Raw genomic sequence first — 23,807 nt, 5'->3', positions numbered from 1 at the left:
GAAAGTCCTGCCCTAACTTGGTGGTAGAGTGAATCATTTCCACCATTTTCCAGGAAACCACCGCCCCAGATGCCTTCCGATTGATTCATGATCAGCATCCTGAAGGCCCGCTGAGGGCATTGTATAATTTTCAGTGACGTCACAGACCGCCCAGTGACGTCACTAACCATGTGTTCCCGCTAGGCGACCGCAGTGTTTGCTTAGGGATAGCTACTGGAAGACGCGCGCGCACTCGCTCTCGTCTGCTCCCCTCTCAAACAGTTGGAGGATTTTCCAGCTGTGTCGTAGAATTTCTGCTCAGAATCTCTGACACATGATTATCCTTCGCTGAGGGCGGGGGAGGAGTTTGCAGGAAGACTTAATGTGTGCCACATTCCTAATGAACTGTGATCTCATCCTTTACGCATACTTCCGTCTTCAGAAGTAGACGAATATAAACACTGCGATGTTCTCAGAGGTCTGATGCGCAAAAATGTATCATGGTTCTGATTTGTTGACTTCAATCCCAACAGACCTCTGTTTCGGCTCAATGCTACAGCTGAATGTGTATCGACACTCTTCAATTCTCCATGATGACTGAGCATTCCACGATGCTACCGTCTCAGAAATAAATAAACAACCTAAAAATATGCGCCCACCTGACTTGCACTTCTGACTTTCATGGGAGTCAAATGTGTCCGACATCGAACCTTATCTATTCCGATACTTCTGTAAATATCTAGCGTTCTGTAATGTGGCACTGGCGACTGACATTCGTCTTTCTGCCCGTTCTCCTTACTCTCGGATTCGTTTGGATTATCTTGCTGTCGGTACGGTTTCCGCATTCCTGGGAGTGTCGAACGGAGCCAGACGGCCGCTCCTGGGCTGCACTGTAACGGTACTGAAAGGTGTCTATCTGCACTGGGACGGTATATGGATACTGAGAAAATGAGCTGCACAACTTCGCTTAGAAATGATCCTGAACTTGTGACTCATAAACTGAGCCAACATATCACCGAAACGGAAGGTAATGATGCTGAGTGGTTACGTCCGACCGGTGGAAGGGAACGAATCGGAACGAACTTTATGTTGTTACATTTATGTTACATTGTTGAGCTGTGAGTGATGCCACGTTGTTGTTGCAACGGAAAGGAAAGAGGCAAGGCAATGACACGTTTCCACTGGAACCAAACTGGAAGGACATTGCACATTCCTTCTAGGGAATCAGGGAATTAGGAAGTTCGGGTTAACTTCAGTGAGCATACGACCACATCAAATCACTTTTGGACTTGTGTGTTTTCTTTCGAACATGTTAGTATGGTATTGAGCACACAACTAACACAAGTCATGATGACTTCGGTTAGCTTGGTCTACAAGCCTTATAAGAGTTTTGGCAGGCCTGGACGGATGCTGTTGCATCAAACCTATATGATATTAGCCAACTCTTGATATTGTTCTCCCTGTCGCTCCAGCTCAAATTAATTCGGGGATCGCAGCGCCCCTCTGATCTACATCGACTGAAGTAAATTCGGGTTTTCGGTGCGCCTGAATCGCATAGGAGATTCGACCATTCGGATTGACATTCTGTTGAATTTAGTGTGCCAAGCTAAGCTCCCGTATATGTGCCGCAGAATCTGAACGCTGCTGCATCGCCCAGCGCACATCTTTATCATTGCCTATATAGGGCCTTGGGCCTTTAATCATTGCAGCACTGCAAGCGCCGGCCGATCACCGATGAATTATAGGCCAGCGCACGTGCGATATTCGGCAGAGATCTGCGCTGCATTGAGCACATTGCACAACACCGACCCCGGTAGCGGTGGAGACTGCACCTGAGCGAACCTAGGCCCGATCATTGCGGTGTGCGTGCGGTCCGCGCAGCTGCACTCGGGCGAGTGAACAGACGCAAAAAATCTGCAGCCGGCGCCCTCAATGTGACCTGTTGGGCTGGCGGGCGCTGGGCTCTGCTTGTGCAAGTGCTGGTGATTACTTGACTCATAAATCTCGGGGAGTCTTTTTCTAGCGTTGGCACGCCATGTTGATGATGGTAAACTTAATGAAGGAGCAGGCTAATTTGCATCATGTATGATGATATCCGAGGTAAACATGTCGTTTGGTGTGATGAATAAACTGAGCCCAAACGAATAGCATGGTTTGTTCTCGGTACTCAAGGAACACAAACCGATTTAAAACATGTTCTTTCCTATGTTACCGTAAGATAAGTGAACCAACTCCTTACAATATGAAATATCTGTTCTAAATCTCCCTAACTTTTCCTCTTTTTGACAAGGCTTGGTAGCTGCAAAAACTATGCATCCGCCAGACCTTTTCCCGCACAGGCACAGCTGACAAACCCCTGTCCTTTCTCCCGAACGGGCCCAAATTTGAGATTACAGTCCTGGGCCCAATCTTACCAATGCCGTAAATAGGATTTGGCAGCACTGGCCGGAGTTTACGGCACTGATATCAATGATATCTTATTTATTTACATCCAGCTAATCTTGTCCAATGATTTTGATAGCGTGAATGATTATGAATGTTGTCTGAAAGAATGAATAAGTGAATGCGGAATAGTTCTGAATGTTACCAAATGCCGTGAAATGCGCATTCACGGCATTGGTAAGATTGGGCCCAGGTCCCGACGGCCCAGCTAAGAGCAGTATCGCTCTTTTCCCCTACAGCCCCTAACGACAGACCCTCCCTCCTGAACAGGCCCTAACAGCAGACCCTTCTTCCCGACAAGTCCTCACCACTGGTCCCCGTTTCCCCGACAGACCCCGATGATGTTCTCTTCCCCAACAGACCCTAACGACTGCCCCTCCCCGTTTTTCTCTCCCACAGGTCCTGACGACGGCCGGGACAGCATCCTGTTCATCTGGCCGCTGGTGGTGGTGCACACCATAGACGAGCGATCACCGCTCTACCACATGTCTGCCGAGGATCTCCTCCACAAGGAGCGCTTCGAGATTGTTGTCATGCTCGAGGGAAGCACCGAATCGACAGCAATGGAGACGCAGGCGCGCAGCAGCTACATCCCCAGCGAGATACTCTGGGGGCACAGGTGGGTTATAATGGGGGACATGAGACGCAGGCGCGCAGCAGCTACATCCCCAGCGAGATACTCTGGGGGCACAGGTGGGTTAATTGGGGGACATGAGACGCAGGCGCGCAGCAGCTACATTCCCAGCGAGATACTCTGGGGGCACAGGTGGGTTAATTGTGGGACATGGGGTCCTCTTGGGACACAGGTGGGTTCATCGGGGGATAGGGGATCCTCTGGGGCATAGGTGATTTAATTGGGAGGATCCTCTGGAGTAGAGATGGCAAAATGTGGACCCGAGGACCCGGTCCAAAGAACCAGTCTGGACCCATATGGGTCCAGACCGGTTCCTGGAAATTTTATTACGGGTCCAACCGGGTCCTACCATAAAACATGCATCTTGCACACTACATATGATTGCAAAATATGAAGTGGATGGAAAGAAAACATTTTGCTCATGTATGTTTCTTTGCACATTGTAGCTCATGAGTATCCCCAGTGAAAAAGGCTGTTTTACCTGATGCAACAAATGATACCTTCAAATAGTTTGTATTAATTGAATTTTGGGGAACGGGTCCAACTGGTTCCGATTCCAACTCAGACCGGATCCGACTGGTTCCAGCAATGTCCAGTCGGGCCTGGTTCGGGTCTGGTTCCCAAAATTATCACCTTTTGCCACCTCTTCTCTCTGGAGGCACAGGTGGGTTAATTTGGGGGAACAGGCACAGGGGATCCTCTTGAGGCACAGATGGGTTAATTGGGAACAGGGGATCCTCTGGGGACACAGGTGAGTTAATCGGAGACAGGGGAGATTCCCTAGTGTTAATGGTGGGTGTGGGGGACGGGTAGGGAAAGGTTTATCCCCAGCGAGATCCTCTGAGGGCTTAGGTGAGTTAATTGAGGGGGGGGGGATCCCCAAGAGTCACAGGTAGGTGGGTGAGAGGGACGGGTAGGGAAAGTTTTATCCCCAGGTAGATTCTCTAAGGGACACAGTTGGGTCAGAGAGGGGTGAACCTCGTTATCATTTGGTGACGGGCGAAATCCTCAGGGGCTCGGCTCTAAGGGAGTGCTAAGAAGGGAGTGTCTCCTCTCCCACGAGGAGAGACTGAGAGACACATATAATGCCATGCCTTCTTCCGATAGACAGTGATCTAAATGGGTCAAGTGCAGTAATATCTTCCGAAGTGTTCGACACTAAGAGGCAGCTCTTTATTTCCCAGAAAAGACCCCATTGTCTCTTCACATCAATCAACTTAGTGTCATTTCTCGTTTTCTCGCTAGCTACTTCAGTTGTTTGTTCATCAGTTTATTTTAAGGGCGGCGTTGCTCATAAATTGGTACAAACTCGTGGCTTTCTTTGCCTGGCTCTCCTTCCCGTTCAGTGAGTCTCGTGCCTCACCCCCTTGTGGCACCTCCCGGCAGGTTCGAGCCGATCATCAACTTCCGCAAGGAGACGGGCGAGTACTGGGTGGACTACAGCAAGTTCAACAGCACCTACGAGGTGGACACGCCTCTCTGCAGCTCCAGCGAGCTCGACCAGTTCCGGAAGATGCAGGCCGAGAGCGTACAAAGTGAGTTGGGGCGGTGACACCAAATCGGCGCGTCGTGACAAAGGTTATGAGAATATTTGTCAAGCGGTACGAATGTAGCTTTCTTAGGTTGAGAGTAAGTTGATAAGGTTTGTGAGGGTGGTGTTTTTAGGTGGAGTCTGGGGGTGGCGTTTGAGTCCCTCAGTCCCCACGGGTCGAGTTAAATCTTTGAAGTTTGATGACGAGATAGTGCAAGGTGCTTTACAATTTGCGGCTAAAATCGCCCTGAAAGTATTTGTTTTATTGTCAAAGTCAGCTCAATGATAGTTTGACCAAATTACCAAACTCAGAGTTTTTTTCATAGGGCATTTCTTATTTTTGTTTTATCGCGTATGATATATGGGATATAGTTAGCATCGCAAAAGAAGGCAGCCGATAGCTTATTTACAGTCATTCCATAGTTGACCGCCATTTCGCGACTTACAGGCCGTTTTATTCTCGCGGCTTCGGCACGGAGACTTTCATAACTCTGCAGAGTTCAACTGGCTAAAACTGGAATTCATATTCAGTTGCCCAACTCATCGTCATGAACTACGCCGAGCAGAAAATAAACAAAACTAATTTAAAGCGACCGCGATGCTTGATAACAACAGCCTGCACGCGACGTCTGAGTATGATAGGGACACAGACATCGCAGCTCCCACCTTTAAACCAACTTTACACCGTCACAATGGATTTACAAGTCTGGGAAACAGGCTCAAAGCCCGACGATCTACAGAGTACCTATGGCGAGAGGCAGCCAAGACCCTTCCAAAGACATTCCTGAGCTCATGAGGAAAACGTCGCTGCTGAGTGTCCGTACCAGTCATGCGGCTGGGATTTCTGCTCTCGATGTCTGTTTATAAATAGCGGATGGGCAGCGGTGGCGGTGCAGGGATCTATAGAAGATGAGAACATGGGCGGCGGGGAAGCAAAGGGGCCAGGGGGACTGGTTTACAAGGAACCTGCCTCGGCGAGGTTTTGATGCCGCGAGGTGATATTGGTTACAAAGTCTAAAGCGGTACAAGTCTAAGGCAAAAACACTCTTTTGCTGCGATGAAAAGTGCGGCTGCAGGTCAAACTCAATGCTAAGGTTGTGTTCAACATTAATAATGTCAATAATGTCAATAAGGAGGCATAACTATAATTCTTTTCAGTTTTCTTGAAAGCGATGTGAATAACTTATGTTGATAATAATAAAATCGGCGCGTCGAAAAAAGTGACTGAATGTCTAATGGGTGAATAGATGAAATTCATTTGCTAGCCATATTCCCGCTAATCATCTACGAAGTTTACTGAAGCGTACTGCAATAAATCACGACTTAAGTTACTTCCACATGGTGCCAGTCTAACCACCACTGTAGCTTGCATGACAACCTCCCCTTACTCGGCAGTGATCCGCGCTAAGCCTCATACGAGCACACCCAAAGAACTCTCCCGACTAACCGCGTAGATTATGACGCCGTCTGAAGTTGCCGACTGAATTCTCCGGCGGCGCTGACAGAGTCGACAGTTGTGTACATTATCTCACAGTTGTCTCTCGCCACCCCACGCGGAGAGTTAGTGTCAACTGCTCAGACGAGACACGTTTTTTGTGGTCCCTGAGTGGTCGCCCGGCCTCGGAGACACTAAGGAGACATTTGAGACGCGGAGGAAACATTTGAGACAGATGAGACATAAGGACATTGCGGAGACATTTGGGACAACGAGGAGATATCAGAAACATCAGAAAGATTGAGACATTGAGGAGGCATTGAAGAGACAGAGGAGACATAAGAGACATTTTGGAGACAGTTGGGACACCGATGAGACATCAGAAACGATGAGACATTGGATAAACATTGGAGACACCTAGGGGTGGCTCAGAAACACAAACACATGCTCTCTAGGCGGCTGCAAGTGGTTTTTCACACGGTGGAATTGTTAGCCGCCACTTGAGGCGACATAAGTGATGTGGGACTTTGTCTTTGAAGGGCCTCCTCAGATAGATACGGCTGTGATAACTGATATAGGCTAAATTCGGCTTGTTTTGAACTTAGCACTTGACAGTGAACAGTAATGCTATTTTTAAAGGCAGCTATGTGGTTAACTGATGTGTCCATTGTTTAAAGAATTTTTTTTCTGACTCGAATAAAGACCGCGAATCGACCATCGAATTGCGTCATGTTGCACAACAGCTTACCATTGCCTTGCGATATACGTGAAGATAAGACATTCAATATTTAATACTCTCCCACTTCCTTTTTTTCTTCTTGTCGCATGTCTCCTTCCGGCACAAAATGGGAATTTATGTACCGCTGTCTTTATAGCAAAGTCTCATTTTCAATTCTGAAACGTTACTCGCCGCCCCTATCATTTCCCCGTAAACACGGGATTAATCTGGTCTCTCTGTGACAGCGGAGAGTGGTGTGATCGGCCCGTGAGAAACTGACGGTCGCCGATCAAACAGAACACGGCGGGTACCTACTGTTACCGTGGGCGGCCAGGGGCCGGAGGAGGGGCGGGGGGTAGTCACGGTCACATTCACACACGCTGGTCGGACGAAAATGTTTGTAGTGAGGTTCACATGTCAGAAAAATATGACCGGCTATGCACACGCTCCACTTTTACTTTGTCCACTCTTGTTTTTTTTTTTTGCGGCATACGAGTATGTTAATCGTCATCATTCTGTATTGCCGCTCCTTTATTGTCGTCTATCTCGAACAACCATCACATCACATCCCGATAAACGGGCCCCCCGACTTCTACTGACCTGCCGTCTGCTTCCCCAGGCTCCCAGCTGGGCACACCGCCACAGGTAACATCTAGCGGCGGCCTCAACAACTTCGACCTGCTGCGGCACCAGGCAGAGACCGGGAAGGAACAGTAGAGGCAGAGCGCCAACAGGGCCGGAGAGCGCCAACTTCAGATGGTGAGAGTTGCGATAAATCCTTTGGGGAATAATATAAATTTAATTGCCCTGTCCGAACACTATACCAGACATTATTCGGTCGCTTTCCCAAGGGTGTTTTAAAATAATGTCCGAACGAAGTGAGGACATTATTTTATCGAAAATAGTGTCCGAACGGAGTGAGGATGCTATTTTCGAAAATTGCACGAATGAAATGAGTGCAATTTTCGCATTGAATGTGCGAGCCTGCGAGCACATTCAATGAAAACACCCTTGAGGAAAAGCGACCGTATCATGGCTGGTATAGCATTCGGACCGGGCAATTAAATTTATTATAGTAAATTTTTTGGACCGAGCACCAACCCATCTCTGAGAAAGAGTTCGCTTTTGGGCTTCGACATTAAGGAGGGACACGGAAGATGGGGGGGGGGGCAGCAAATGGTTAAAGCTTTGGGCGTATAATGAAAATTATTGCCAATGGCCTTTAACACACGATGGGCGAATAATGAAATTAATCTACCACTTGGTCTCAGTATACCCATGGATGAGATAATAATGGATTGGTGTCTTCGCAGTTTTTGGCGACATTGAGCTCAGGCCTGCCATCTAGCGGGAGAATTGTCGTAAGTTAGGAGCAAGCCGAGTGAACGCCGCTGATTAGCATTGTGACACACGGGAGTGTGGTGTAGTAGCAGGCTTGTTGTGCAATTTTTCAAAAGGTTATGTCTTTATATGTCAGTAAAAGCGAAGAAATTAATAGATTTATGTGCAGGGTCAGTAATAAGATAAGCAGTTCCATGTTATTTCCTCATTAAATCGTGAAACAGGGAGTTATTGGAGACTTCGCCAGCACGTGTCGTTTTCGCTATTTTTCACATGAGTCTTTACTTGGCCTAAATCAAACAAATTGTCCGATCAAAGAACAAAACGAACGTAAGTACTATCTATAAGTCTAATGAAAAACTTAAACGGAATTGCTAACGTCATTGCCGCTCAATATGTCACTCAAGACGCTCTATGAAAAGGACCCAACCGGTGGTGCGTAGTCGATGAAATTTCAGTAACTTTGGCTCCAACTCCGATTCCGGTATCCCAATATCGACTCCGACTCCTCCGGGCAGAACTGTCAATTCACACAGACTCCGTCTCTGACTCCGCCTGCAGCCCTGGTAAGTCTGTGGAGTGATGACTTTTCGGTGACGTTCGACTCATACTCGGGCTACAGCTTTTAAAAATCAACCGACTCCGAGTCGGAACAGAACCGCTGGCTCTGACCACAACTTCGCAGCCCTGGCCCAAGATAGCTGCCTAAAACAACTTTTATGTGTGATATTCTTCGTACATTGTTAATGTTATTTTAAACATGGGGTGGAAAAGGGAGACGAAGCCTTCACAAACGAGGATCTCCTGTTGCGGATCAATCAGCTGCTGGAACAGAAAGGCATAAACACCACGCATCTCATTTCATCGTTTTCCTAACGACTCTGCACCAAAGTAAGCACTGATCAATGCAGTGCGAGCATCGATGTGACATTTGTGTACCAAGTTTGAGTGTTATCCGCCCAGCCGTTCTTGAGATATGGAAGCGGCACCCCGCACGTGCGCACGTGCAGTAGGTAGCACCCCCATAGTGACACATGGAAATGCATTGGCCGCTGGGTGCCTAACTATTGACGAAGTTTTACTGTAATTGGCCCAGCCATTGCGGAGTTACTTTATGTGGAACAATTTCGACACCCCTAAGTTGGCACGTGACACGTGCCTTAACATTAACTAAGATGAAGAAAATCGGGCGTAATTCGAGGAAGAAGGAATGAACCTACCAAATATGTAAGTGACATATTGTCCAACTGCTATACCATTGTGAATAAATGACCATATAAAAGGTCGTACAAGCCGATGTGACTGGGCGTTTCAATACACACCGTCTTACGCATTTTATTTTCGTTATTACCTAAAGGCTGCTTGACGTGTTTGGCTTTCAAGCATTTAAGACGTTTTTTGTCGTCTCAGGTCTAGTAAGATTACCTCCAACTCGTGGGAATATGCACTTTAAGCCAACTAACACACCACACCCACGTGTGTCATAATGCTGAGAGATGGCGTTCACTCGGCTTGCTCCTAACTTACGATAATTCTCTCGCTAGATGGCAGGCCTGATCCCAATGTCGCGGATCCCAATGTTAATTTCCACGAGACACCAATCCAGTGTTATATCATTCATCAGGGTATATTGAATTAGGTCATCCATGGTATACCTATACAAATTGCACATTGCCAACCACGTCGTATTTTGCTTGAAATTCATCCCCGATTTCTCAGATATTTCCTGGTAAACATGCGAGACGCGTCTGTTACTTTTATTAGACATTCATGCTACGAAGTAATTGCGAGTGAGGAGTAGGCGTTGCGGAGACATGCTTTGCCTTCATTAGTGGGAAAATTTCGTTGCGTTCTTTCCTCTTTCCTATATTTTGACATCCAATGTCCCTGAAGGTATGATAACAAGCGTCGATCTTACTACGAACACTGGCTCCTGGCAGTGCTGTTCTTCCCGTTTTGTAAGGGTCAGCGTCAATCGCTCTTTTCACTGGCTCTTGAGAACTACATATGCCTCGAAACCTGCCTTCTAAATTTATGCGTAACCTGCTAATCCATCTCTTTGAAATAAATACGATAAGTCATCACATTAAGGCTGTGTTCTTGCCAATATTCACTTGTCCACCTGTTTCGCAATTTACTTTATTCCAAGCTGCAAGATACCCTGGCTGCAAGCTTCCATGACCGGATTTTTATTGAGGTTTCAGTCATCGAACGCATTGTTCAACAGGGAGCTTTTGAAGAGAAGAAAACTGCCGTATAATGAAATTAACCGCCGTGTTTTTATGCATGGGTTTTGATAGGCATTTCCGAGTTTTGCCGTCGACTGAAATTAACCGTCTCTCGCGCTTCTGGCTTTCAGCAGGCCACCTTTATACAAAAATTTAACTGAACTTTTTAACATGCGTCGGTGGCAAAAATGTACTATAATTGTGGAATATTGTGCTGAGAAACGGGGGCTGTTTTGTATCTTCAACAAACGGAGTCTCAATGGTTAAAAGCTGGAAACATGCTACGATTGAATGGGACTGTTAGAAGAACGATCTAGCAAAGTATGTAATTGATTTTTTTTTCTTTTCATTTTGTTTCTTAGGTACTTCGGTCCGTGTAAGCAAATATATCCTTTTTGTAAGACCTGGCGCTCATTCACATCCTCTAAAAAGTACAGTTATTTAACAATTCAGCGTAGCCGTCTTTCCTGTACCGTTCAGCGTTTATTATTTCAGGCCAGCGTGCACGGATGTGGGGTCGGTTAAATCTGACAAATGTCTCATAATGAGTGCGCTGATAGAGCCCAGCTAAAGAAAACACACTTCACTGACCGCCGACTGCTGAATAGGCAGAAACCTGCGGTCGGCGGCCGCCTTTTTATTACGACTGTGTGCGTGTGCGCTGACGTAGTTTCTGGGAGCTGGGTCATAACTCATGCTGACGTAGCACTGTTTATGAGACGGACCATTGGACCGGGGTCTGCGTCGGGGGTGTGTTTTAATGGGGTTAATGGTTGGGGTTAGTGACCATTGACCAGGTCACATAATAGGGTGTGTCACGTTGAGTAATCGAACCGATTGATTTCGTGGTTTCCATGAGTTGACTCTAAAGAGAGCTAGGATCCAACCGCTTATGGTCCAAAATCCATAATCATTTCTGGCCATTGCCGATGTCAGTCCCACCATTGAATGTCTGGGGGATGCTTAGAAGAGTGGCCTCGATTCATCTAGTATCCGATTCGTTTGCCATAACTGCATTTCCTACAACGAGCTTCTTAATCACATTGCACCTTTTCGTGAAACGTTAAATGCTTTGTCAACGACACAATATGTGGCGAATAAATTTATTTGTTTGTTTTTGTTTTGCTGGATTGGGCTGTTTCGTTCTAACGAGACCATTTCAGAGCCGGAGAGATAATAGGATATAGGGGGAGACATTGGTCTGGGCGGGCACCCTAGTGATTCGTCGGGGCTGAGCCCATTCAATGGACAGGCCACCCAGCCCAGCGCCCTGACACTCACCGCACCCGGCTACGGGCTTGCTCTTATCGGGCATTCCCGCATGGGTTAAAGTTGCCCGTCTCAGCCCGGAGCAGGGGTTTGAGGCGTGGAGAAGAATGATCTGTCTTTCTCCACGCCTCAAGCCTCTGCTACGGGCTGGACGGGCAACTTTAACCCATGCGGGAATGCCCGAATGATTTGAATGTATTATGCTTATTTCTGCTTGTGTTTTTATGTGAATTATGTTAATAAAACTGTATGAACTTTAAAAAAAATGATCTGAATGTCCTGAGGAGGGAAACGACGGGACGATGGTCTTGTTCGTTATCGCACTCCTCGAAACACCCCCGTCTCCCACCCAGCAGTCAGCACCCTCCCTAGACCCTTATGCACGCTGCCTGGCTAGAATTCACGAGTCAAGGACAGATTTATGGCAAAGTCTTGCAGCAATATCGTTGCTAACATGGCGTATTTTCTGTGTTCGTTGCAGCTTTACCGGGGGCCGAACATCGAGCCAGTCTTCCCAGCTCAGCCTCAGAACCTGGCGCTGGGTAGTTCCAAATCCGGCCACCAGAGGCGCTACCCTCGACGCGCTGGCGAAGTTCGCCGCGACTGCAGCGCCATCTGGCAGCCAATCAATGGTACCACAGCTCGCCGCCAGGTGTCCCACTCGCAGCCAGGCAGCCCTCGCCAAAAACGGCACACCGCAGTACAGCAGTTATTTGTAACTTATCGTGCATTGGCTTAGGATGGTTTTGTGTAGAGCTTGTGGTGAACCGGCAACTAATTTTCACAGTTACTTCACCAGAAAACGAGGCGTAACAGGCTGCCTCTTGAAACCTTTGCACGTGCATTACTGAGAGATCTGGTGGATATGCATTAAGATCTGGTGGATACCACTGGCTTCCGAGGCATTCCATAAGCGAACAGCGAGGTCATGGATTAAAGGCGCCGAGGGTGTGAATGCAGCGCCCAACGTTCATACCGAGATTCGAGAGAGATATTTGATGTCGCATTGTGCCATTTGCCTTGTGTCAGAGTGACGAGGGTATCGCGAACGTCTCTATCAGTGAGTTTGTGTAAACTTTTGATGAATTTGAGCGCGGGACGTTTCGGTTTGATGCCGTGTTCGATCCATCGTCAGTTCCCTAAACCGACTTCGCATGATAAGAAGGGCGACACTGTTCAAGAACCGTCGTGAGTGCTTGCTTGAAGGCGGTTCAAGCACTCATAAAACTATTGACTCAGCTCATTTTGTATGGACCGTTTAAGACATATATGTATACTGGTTGGAAGTGTTTTCTACTGTTGTATATTTCATGTATATAGACGGAAGAGGACCACGGCATTTTGTAGAGCTTGTAGGACGTGTCGGAGCGACTGTCCTGTTTAAAGCTAGTGTAGATGACAGCGTTGCTACGCTTTCGAACTTCTTTCAAACTGAGGCGGATGCGTTTTGAATGTTTGAAAGCATGCTCATTATAAGTTATCATACTATGTATGTATCGATATGTTTCTTTTTTTTCGGGTTATCAATCACACAATCGGCGCAAGAGGCTACATCAACCGCATGGTCTTTCATCTAGTGCCTCTGACTGGTAAAAGCGACCTTATCAGCAGTTGGCACTGGAGCCGTTGGCCGAATTGGGTGATTGAAAGCCGGAGCTTTAGTTTTAGAGGAACAGCTCAATGGAGGTGTTGGAACCAAAGTGGTCGGAACGTGCCTTCAAATAAAAGTTACTGACGCTATTTTAACCCGAGTCTGGATAGATTAGGTACCTATTTACACAGCGAGAAACTGTTCGACCGAACCTCGCTGTCTCGACCCTGATTCGTAGGTAGGCACTTTTTTGCGTGCAGGGACGTAGCCAAGGAGGGGGCTAAGAGGACAGGCTACGTGCCTGTTTGCGTGTAACTCAAGTATTGAACGTCAATGCTTGCATTTATAAGGGGTTACAACTTGACCGGTACTCAGAGAAATCCAGTGGACGACGTTTAATGCCGCAGGACGATGAACAATACTGCTAGACGGTATAGGAGTCGTTAAATACGTGATCGTTCACGATGATAGTCAAACTTATGCAGAGGCGGATCCAGCTCAGAGGTTTGGGGGGGGCAAACCATAAAAATTTATCGATTCTTTCCATGCATCGCCCATAGGCGTAATGTTAAAATCATGCCGTTTGGGGGGGGGCAAATGCCCATTTTGCCCCCCCTGGATCCGCCACTGAACTTATGATCTACTAAACTCGGCTAAAATCATTTTGCGTGTATTATTGGGTAATGTTGTTATCAGATATGTACCGAACGCATCTGAGGGGCACCGATTTGTAAATGCGGATGATATAAAGTACGATTACGATTAGACTACCATTTATCACGATTACATAACAGAAAATCTAGGAGTGTATCTGAGCAATTTAGGTGCGATTACTGAAACTCCACATCATACATTGCATCCATGGATGAAACACATTCTCATATGTGTCATATACCTACTAAGGAACCGGAATAAATCTACCAATGGCCGTGAAACAATCTTACTGTATATAAACCCGGCACCCGCCGTACACATAAACGGTTTTCTATTGCGTTTTTTTTTTTGACGTTCTAGCTCGATAGGTTCACGACATGTAGTATATATGGACCATTTAGTATAAAGTATTGAAAATAAACATGAAAGAATACTTCCGGTAACAGAAGACCAAATATATAATGCTTCATAATCATAAGTTTTACAACTTTGTACTTCAGTGAAGATAAAGCACTTCGTGTCCTGGGTCGACCCTGCTCCCCCGGATTCCGTGCCTGGCATCGCCTCTGCCAGCCACTGCCGGCCGCCCCAGTCGCCGTGGCTGGCGCCGCCCGTGCGTCTGTCCTGCCTCCGGGCGGTATTGGGTCGGCCGGAGCGAGGCTGACCGTCGCGCCCGCGACCCTTTGCTCGGTGCGCTCGGGACGGGCGGGCGGCTCGCGGCGTGGTGGAGAACTTTGGTTGAATGCCGCCGATATTTTTGAAAGGTAAGCAAGCCGTTGATGTAGTGCGGTATTGTACAATTTGTTGAGCTGTTTTAAGGATAAGCTAGTATTAAGTGAGGCTGCGAATTGTGCGATAACCACTTAACACGCGCAGTGGAAGGGGGGGGGGGCGGATTTCGCCCACCCCTCCTGTTTTTCGCCAATAACTCGCGCCGCAAGCATAATATCAGTGTGAAATTTCGGCTACCTGTCCAGAATTGAATTGCGGATCTTCTCGTGCAAGAAGTAAGAAAATCGGTTCACAACTTTTCTAGTAATAGCGGTGTAAAGTCAAACATCCTGCCGCCGCGGCGGCGCCGCGGCGCGGCGGCCGGCGCTAGCCGTTACGCGCCGCCTGAATTGTAGACTGTGCCGGGGCGGGACGGTTCCGTCTTTACATCGCGCTCCTTACCGCTGATTATATTAGATTCGCGTCAAATTCGGTGAGAAGACTGAGAAATGTACAGGCAATCATATAATCAAAGAATTTTGAAAATCGGCCGGTAACAACTTGAGTTATGAGTGTGTAAACACAAAATTGTGATTGCCGCGTTTCCCGCGTCGGCCGATGCTGCTTCAGCCGGCGACATCTTACCCTTAGCAGGCTTCTAACTGCCATATTTATTGTTGGATTATCTAGAAATTCTCCATAAATACTCACAAATGTTTGTTCTTTCGTATAGTGAAAGATTTCAAAAAATCGGCCGGTAACTTTTTGAGTTATCGGCGTGTAAACGCAAAAAAGTCGCTAATATGGCAGATTTGACCACATTTGACCTCATTTGACCTTGAAGATATTGACCTAGGGTCATGAAATTCACACACAACAGAGTTCCCCATGGCCCCCACCTACCCTCCAAATTTCGTTTTTCTAGGTCCAGTGGGAGCTGAGATCTTAGGGGGGGCGACATCCGCCCCCCCCCCTTCCACTGGGCGTAGTACTCGCAACCCTTCCACTGCGCGTGTTAACATTGTGTAAATGAGCCATATGATATTGCACGGATATTTTACAATGCTGCAGCTTCAAAACAACTTTTGTGTGACGACTTTGGAAATATTTAGGAGACATAAATGAACGACGTAGATAATTAATAACTGAACGATATTGGGTAATATTTCCGTAATACCTACTATTTTCATAATAACATCTTCGTTTTAATATGTTCGTATGTCAAACTAAGCGAGTGAGCTTTCATTTGTGTTTCCAAAATGTGCGCAATTTAAAATGTGCTCATATTACTACCGCTGACAGAATCGGACAAATATCACGAAATTGTCCAGAACAGATAGACATACTCGCACTCTATTTCGTAATCGGTATAGTCCCAAGAGCTCGAAGAAGACATTAATAATCAGTTACATGAAAAGTGTAATTGATTATTTGTTTACGTAATTGATTATTTGCAATATTCGCATGCTGCTATAAATATACATAGTCCGAAGCCGCCATGCCCCAGTGAGTGACTCGATCCCTGTCCCGCCGTCTCAGTGTTGGTTTGTGGGGTCAGTGGTCTGGACTGCGGTGCCGCTACCTCCTCTCTGTGCTCTGTAGACGGTCACCGGAGAGGGAGCCGGTCCCGTCACCGGTCCCGCGTCCCATCGACCCGTCATCAGACTCAGAACAGTGAGTGTCTTTGGGGCGGTGTTATAATCCACTTTGTGTCGTGTACCCGAAACATGAAGTGTGATTATGTACGCTAAAATAAACATGCTTCAATCGTTAACAGACCCGTTCCCGACCAAAAATCTCTGTTGTATTTTGTCCGCATAAGGCTAGCGGTACGCTGAGGTGTTATAATTTTCGCTGATCGATAATTTGTTATTTCAGGTCTACCAGCAAGATAGACTGTGTCACTGCTTCAACACACCACCAATCTGTCCGCCAAAGGACGCCAGTTAATATATCAGGTGAGCCTCTGCGCTGTAGAAGGTGCAGCACTGAATCTATGGCACCACACCGAGCCGTGCTGGTCTTCAACTATACCAATTCGTTTGTTTTATTGCCTCAGGTGCGGCTGGAAGCTGGTGAAGCTGCTTCATCACACCACCGGGACCCACCACTGGAGTAAACTGATCAGGTAAGTCATCGATCTTTGCAATCAATTATACGTTAATCAATACCTGTGTTGCTGGTATATCTATTCTGGTATTACGATCAATCTATCGTAATACCAATGCAGGATAGGTTTACAGATTGTGTTTATATTTTATATCTCTACCGCTTTGAAGGCCAGACATAGTAAGTGTAACCGCGTTTCGTCAACTACCATCAATAGAGAAGGACAGTTAGGATTGCCCCAGTGATGTATTGCAGCAGTAGTCCATTCATTTGTCACGTAAAAGCTGCAACAAACACGCACAGATCACGCACCGTCAGTCACATGAAGCTCATGCAGTGCTCATGCACGATTCATGCACGACAGCCCTGCGCAAGAAGCTATGCGGACAAGACAATCGAGCAAGCATTCTAGCGATTTGTTTGACAGTGCATTATTCACAAGCAATCATTCACATTTTGTACTGTCTGCTGAACATTCTGTTGTGATCAGTGTCAATTCAAAGTAGTGGCCAGCTCATTAGAAAACAAATGACTCCATAGCGTAGCCACAGTTGACCGCAGACATTTAACACATAAACGTATGGATACGTACTTCGTTTGCAAGATGAAGGAGTTCAATGGTCCACAATACGCCTGTCATCAATGAACAATTACTTTAGCACGTTTGCACTGTAAGAGAAGGCAAAACATGTGTGAGCAAACCCGGCAGCCACGATTGCAACACAAAGCAAACGTCCCAACATCCCATGCAGTGCAAATTCCGCAGGCAGACATGCACAGGTAAGTGTTGCACATTCGCATGCCCTAAGCAATAAACTGAACTGGCACCTCCTATTCCTTCAATTCCCCCTCTCGGCGGTAACATGGCTCCCCAAAATCCGGTGAGGATTTTATGATCCTGAGAACAAATCCCGGATGCACAGAGGCGCACTTAACAAACTTAAAGATAACTTCCGCAAACACCCCATCACAGCTGAGTTCTTTGCAGCCGCTCCGCCGGGTGCCGCAATCACTGGCCGCGTTGTCTCAGCACTCGCCCAAAGTCCGCGCAAAAACCGCAACGGCCGATTCGACGAACCACTCTGTTCCAGCTCCGTCGAAGATCGCGAGCTGAAATCTCCAGCCCCGCTGCTCGACTCACTGACTCCCCGACTGGGAATCACACTGCCCACGTCTCATGAGAGAAATGAGACGGTGCACGGGGCGGTCATACTCCTGACCGTTTACACGCACTCGCACCCTTCGCACAAGTCCGTCCGTAGCCGGGTACGTCGCCACAACCAGGCCTAGTGGCCAGGCGCCTCGCGGTTGGCTGTCATCAACCATGATGACAACGTCGTCCTCCTGCAGGTTGTGTTCTGGCCGCTGCCATTTCCGCCTCTCCTGCAGAGACGGCAGGAACTCGCGTCGCCACCGCGTCCAGAATTCGGTGGCGAGGTGCTGTACTCTCCTCCACCGTCGTCGCCCATACAGGTCCGCGGAGCAGAACATCCCAGGGGCAGGAAGGACGACCTTTGATTTTAGGGTGAGGAGTTGGAGAGGTGTCAATGGCTCCACAGTATCACTACTGGACATGCTACAGTAGGTCAAGGGCCTGCTGTTGATGATGGCTTCAGCCTCGGCGAAAAGAGTTTGCAGAAGTTCGTCGTCGAGCTGTTGACCATTAGCGCTCAGCAGACTGGTCAGCGCCGTTCTCGCCGTTCGGATTTGGCGTTCCCAAACGCCTCCCATATGGCTCGCATATGGCACATTGAATGCGAACTCCACCCAGTCGCAGTTGTCTTTACTGAGTGTCTGAGCGATTCGCTTGTGATCCTCTTCTTTCAGAGCGCTCTCCAACAGGTTCTTCCCACCAATGAAGTTAGTTCCATTGTCGCAGTATATACGCCTGATGGGACCTCTCCTGCAGATAAAACGACGATATGCGTTGATGAATGAGTCAGCGGTCAGAGAACTGATCACTTCCAGGTGAGCAGCTCGGGAAGCGAAACAGGTAAACATCAGACCCCATCTCTTTACTTCACTGCGCTTCTCACGTACGAAGAACGGGCCAAACGCGTCCACGCCACAGAACTCGAAAGGCTCCGACATTTCCGTTCGCTCAGTTGGCAAATCCGCCATCTTCTGGCCACAAGGACTTCCTCTGATCCTTCGGCACTGGATGCACCCCAAAATGCACTTCGAGACCACTGACCTTCCATGGAGTATCCAATATCCACGGTGCCGGATCTCACTGAGAGTCGATTCACGTCCTGCGTGGTGCAGTTCTTCGTGAGCATTGTAGACAATCAGCTTCGTGACTTGACCTTCCTTCGGCAAGATCACTGGATGGATGACTTCAAAGGGCAGACTACTCCTCCTGAGACGTCCCCCAGCGCGCAGCAGTCCATCGTCCGCAACGAACGGATTCAACCGCTTCAGGGAGCTGGTACCGTCTGCTGTCACTCCAGAAGTCATCTTCGTTGCGTCAGTTTTCATTTCCTTCACAAAACACTCTTCCTGTACTGCTCTCAGGATGACTTTCTCGGCCTCTTGCATCTCCTTCACACTGACTGGATCTGATTTTCTTCTCGGTCCACTCGGTGAACATTTCTCCGACTTGCCGCCACTCTTGGACCTGATCCTCTCCAAGAGGAGCGTTCTGTAGCGAAGACAAAGGGCCACTGATCTCTTCGCCCGATACCAGCTCGAGAAGTACGACAGTCTTGAAGACATCGTACCATACGACTTCGGCAGCTGTCCTGTACTAGTTCCGCTTTGGAATGCCGCCGCCTTGACTTCCCGATCATCTGCGGGCACCTCGACAATGATTTCACCACCCGGAAGACTTCCGGGCTGTTTCAGGAAGGAGGGGCCCTCCCACCATAGGGTGCTCGTCTTGAGACTGTCGGCCCGCATCCCGCGTGAGACTAGGTCGGCAGGGTTGTCCGCTGACTGGACATACCTCCACTGTCGGGCTGACGAGAACTGTCTGATCTCTTGCACTCTGTTAGCCACGTAGACGTGGAACCGTTTGCTTTCGTTTTGAACGTAACCCAACACGGCCAAACTATCTGTCCAGAAGTGTTCGGTGAGGTTTGGCAGACAGAGCTCACTTCGCAGGAAGACACTTGTCCTCACTGCTACCACAGCTGCAGCCAGCTCCAGTCTTGGGATTGTCACTGACTTCTTCGGTGTGACACGACTCTTGCTCATGACCAGTGACGTTGTAACTGATCCATCTTGATCTATGATACGCAAGTAACTGCATGCTCCATATCCATCTAGGCTTGCGTCCGAGAAGTGGTGCAGTTCACATCTGCAGTCCGCCAGGCTGTGCTCAGAGAAGGCGTACCTTCTTGGAATAGAGATGTCTGCGATCTGCTTCAGGTCCGTCTTCCATTCCTCCCACGGGGGCTCGACGTGGTCCGGAACAGGCTCATCCCAGTCACGCCCGTCACAGCACAGTTGCTTCACAATGTTCTTTCCTAGAAGTGTGAATGGGGCCACCCAGCCGAGTGGGTCATACAGGGAGCTGACCATGGAGAGGATTCCTCTCCTGGTTGTCGGCTTCACTGAGATGTCCGTATTTATGTGGAACGAGTCTTCTTGAAGATTCCATTTCATGCCGAGTGCGTGTTCAATGACAGTCCTTTCAGAGATGTCCACGTGCTCCAAGGACTTTGCACGCCGGCTCTCGGGAACACTTGCCACCACCTCGGGACAGTTGGATGTGAACTTATGCAGCTCAAAACCCCCACTCGAGCACATGCTGATCGTGTCCTTGACCAGCTGCACACTTGACTTCTCTTCGGTAGTCGACGTCAGACCATCATCCACATAGAAATCTCTTCTGATGAAGTCTGCCGCGTCAGATCCAAACACTTCTTCGTACTGGTCGGCTGTCTTGTTCAGGGCACTCATGGCGCACGCCGGCGAAGATGAAGCGCCGAACAGATGTGTCGTCATCCGGTACTCGGATGGCTCTCGCCGCATGTCGCCGTTCTCCCACCATAGAAACCTTATCAGGTCTCTGTCTTCGGGGGTTACCCTGACTTGGTTGAACATGCCCTTCACGTCACATGTGATACCGATGCGCTCCTTTCGAAACCGAGTCAGGATGCCGCACAGGTTGTTGGACACATCGGGCCCTTGCATGAGCTGGTTGTTCAGGGAACATCCCTGGAATTCTCCACTGCAATCAAACACTACGCGCAGCTTCTGTTTGGTTTGACTGTACACTCCGTGGTGAGCGACATACCATACCTTCCCGTCGTCACGGCATCGCTCGTCATCCGGAACAGCTTCAGCGTAGCCTTTATCGAGCATATCCTGCATGTATGCTTGATACTCTTCTTTCAAGCGCGGCTGCGATAGCAAGCGTCTCCTGAGAGAAGCAAGACGCTGCTCTGCCATGATCCGGTTGTTCGGGAACTGAGAGTCCGGGTCTTTCAGCGGCAGCGGTGCCACGAAGTGTCCATCTTCTCCCTGCACCATCTGCTCTTTCATCAACGTCTCGAACCTCATGTCCTCTTGTGACATCTTGGCACCCTTTGAGACCTCCTTGAAGTCACTATCGAAGAGACGTGATACTTGTTCTGGAGTAACTTCTCTCACTTGCATCCTGAAGGCAAAGTGTCGCTTGATAGTGACGTCACTACCCACGTTGACGAGGTAGCAGCCTGAAGAGGGCGTCGTCGGTGCCTCGACCGTGCCCACAACAGACCACCCCAGTTCAGTGCGAACTGCCCAGGGTTCGTTGTCTCCACCTGTGACTGTTTGCAGAGGCTTGATGGCTGCACCACAGTTCAACCCCAACAGCAGACCGATGTCAGCCTCTTCATAGTACCTCGGTAGGCTCGATGCCACTTCTGTGAGATGCTCCCAAGCCTGAACTGTTGACTTCCTTGGGATCAGCTGTCGATCAAGAAGAATGTCATCCCGTGTGTACGTGGTGGGTAGTTCAATCTCGGTGCCTGTGCTCAGGGATTCGATGACCAGGTCCTTTACAGCCAGTGACTCCAGCCTTGACTTGCCGGCCATCGTGCTTAGCTCCAACTGTATCGGTTCACCGTCAGCTTGCAGAGAGTCCCGAACGCTGCTCTTCAGGAAGCACGCGTCCGACTGTGAATCCAAAACTGCATACGTCACCAGGTTCAACTCCGGATGAAGTCTGTGCCAGATCCTGACGGGTACGATCATCGAATGTGAGCAGGGTGTCGTCCCTCGTTCGGCTGTCACCTGCAGTGACGTTGCAGTCTGAGTAGATCCATCGTGGACCGATCTCTTCTCTTGTGTCTCCCTGTGCACGGAGGCCAGTCGTTCGTCGTGCAGCAGGGTCGGGTGTCGTTTGCCGCATCTGTCACAGGTCTCCTTGCGCCTACATTCACGCCAGCGATGGCCAGCTCGAAGACAACCGCGACAGAGACGATATCTCTTTACCAGCTCGTGACGTTCATCTAACGAGCTAGATCTGAAGACATCACAAAGTCCAGTGATGTGTCGTCCTGGACACAACAAGCACTTGATAGGCGTCGGATCCAGTGAGCCTCCAGTGTGTCCGCTACGTAGTTCAGTTGCCGGCCTGGGGGCGCCTGCTGATGACAGGAAGGTCCTGACTCTACCATTAGCGGGTTGTGTTTGCGGGCGACGCTGGCTCCGCGTCTCTTCCTGGGTCGCCAGCATCGCCACGGGGCCCGAGGCGATTCTTGCTTCTCTTGCAAGAAATGTGACAAATTCACCGAACGATGGGTAACACGGTTCTTGGTCAGGCTCTGGCTCGTAGATTTTCTTGTCCACGATCCTTTTCCACTTATCGACGATGTACCTCGGCAGCTTCTTCAAGATCATTGCATTCTCTTCTGCTTCGCCTAGCGTTCTCATGCCTGGCACGACATCAGCAGTAGCAGAACACCCATCTAGAAAGTCAGCCAGCTGTTGCAGGGCCTTGGTGTCGCCCGGTTTGATCACAGGCCAGTCCCTCAGTCTTTTCTTGTAGCTTGTGACGGTAATGAAGCTGTTCCCATATCGCTCGATGAGGCGTGCCTTCGCTCGGTCATACGCGTCGTTGGTCCTGAGGCACAGCAGTCCGTGTATCGCACTCCTCGCTTCTCCGGCCGTGTAACGAGACATGTAGTTCAACCGTTCAACTGGAGACTCGGTCTTGCTTTCAATGAAGGACTCAAACGACTTTAACCAAAGCGGAAAGTCTTCAACGTTGCCCTTGAAAACGTCTGGCTCCAGCTTAGGGAGATCACTTCTTTTGTTCTGAGCTGACAACAGCGTTGACAGACCCGTCAGCAGTTGTTCTTGAGATGTCATCTCAGCGTTTCCTTGCGGATCACCGACTGCGTCCAACGGAACTCTTGTTGAGCGACTGATACCGAGGCCAGCTGTGTCGATGGTTGGACCTTCAGTTTCTTGATAGTTTCTCAGTGTTGCGGCTTCATGCATAGCAGCAGGAGCTTGCTGATGTTCGACACACATGCGAGGTCTTGCTCCTGTTTCCATAACAAACATCTCTTCTTCTTCCTCTGCAATCCGGTTTGCAGCTTCCCTCTGTGCTGCACTGACTTCAATTTGTGTCTTCAGCCGAAGCTCTTCTTCTTTCCATTCGAGTTCCTGTCTCATTTGGTCCAGTTTCCTCCTACTCTGGAGAGCAGCCATCTTCGCTTCCGCTTCAGCTCGCTGACGCTCATCCTGAAGGCGGGTTTCGAGCAGCTTAGCACGAAACGAGCTTGCAGTGCTCTTTCGAGATGCAGCGCTTTTGTTGTCATCATCGCGTTCAATCCTGAGGTCGGTTTGAGGCGTCTCTTGCGTCACACCCTGTCCTCCAACTGCACCAGGTGCAGCACTTGAATACGGGCGGCAGAGAAGCCCTCTTGGATCTTGTTGTCTTAGAAGACCATGAATCACTTTCATTTCTTCCAGTTGCTGGCCATGTTTCTTGTCATGTTGGAGTCTGTCTTCAGGATCCAGCAGTTCTTGGAGTTCCTGTTCAATCTGTAGGAACTCCTGATGGCAAAGCATCCATTTGTCCAGAAGTTCCTGACTGATATCGTCTGCTATTTCCATACCATCTTCAGTCAGTATGCGCACTGCCAGCTTGTTAAGCTCCTTGCAGTATCTGTTATATGCCTGTGTCTTGATACCACATTGGTATTCTCTGCCAGCTTCAGTCATCTTC

At 48.7% G+C, this 23,807-nt stretch overlaps 1 protein-coding gene across 4 annotated transcripts in view; it reads left to right on the top strand.

Moving 5' to 3' along the window:
- Nucleotides 1–13,317, top strand: part of LOC122374702 (ATP-sensitive inward rectifier potassium channel 11-like) — a 61,661-nt gene extending 48,344 nt beyond the window's left edge. For all 4 annotated transcript variants that reach the window (XM_043353621.1, XM_043353619.1, XM_043353620.1 and 1 more), the window contains 4 exons: nt 2,821–3,040; nt 4,442–4,590; nt 7,359–7,498; nt 12,059–13,317. In XM_043353621.1, the coding sequence (XP_043209556.1) occupies nt 2,821–3,040; nt 4,442–4,590; nt 7,359–7,456 (467 nt within the window). In that variant the 3' untranslated portion in view covers nt 7,457–7,498; nt 12,059–13,317. The remainder of the gene's footprint in view (nt 1–2,820; nt 3,041–4,441; nt 4,591–7,358; nt 7,499–12,058) is intronic.
- The last annotated feature ends 10,490 nt before the right edge of the window (nt 13,318–23,807 follow it).

This window comes from Amphibalanus amphitrite, unplaced genomic scaffold (genome assembly GCF_019059575.1).
Source record: "Amphibalanus amphitrite isolate SeventyFive unplaced genomic scaffold, NRLGWU_Aamphi_draft 001697F_arrow, whole genome shotgun sequence".
NCBI lineage: Eukaryota > Metazoa > Arthropoda > Thecostraca > Balanomorpha > Balanidae > Amphibalanus > Amphibalanus amphitrite.
The sequence above is the reverse complement of the archived record's forward strand: the minus strand, read 5'-3'. Positions and strand labels throughout refer to the sequence as shown.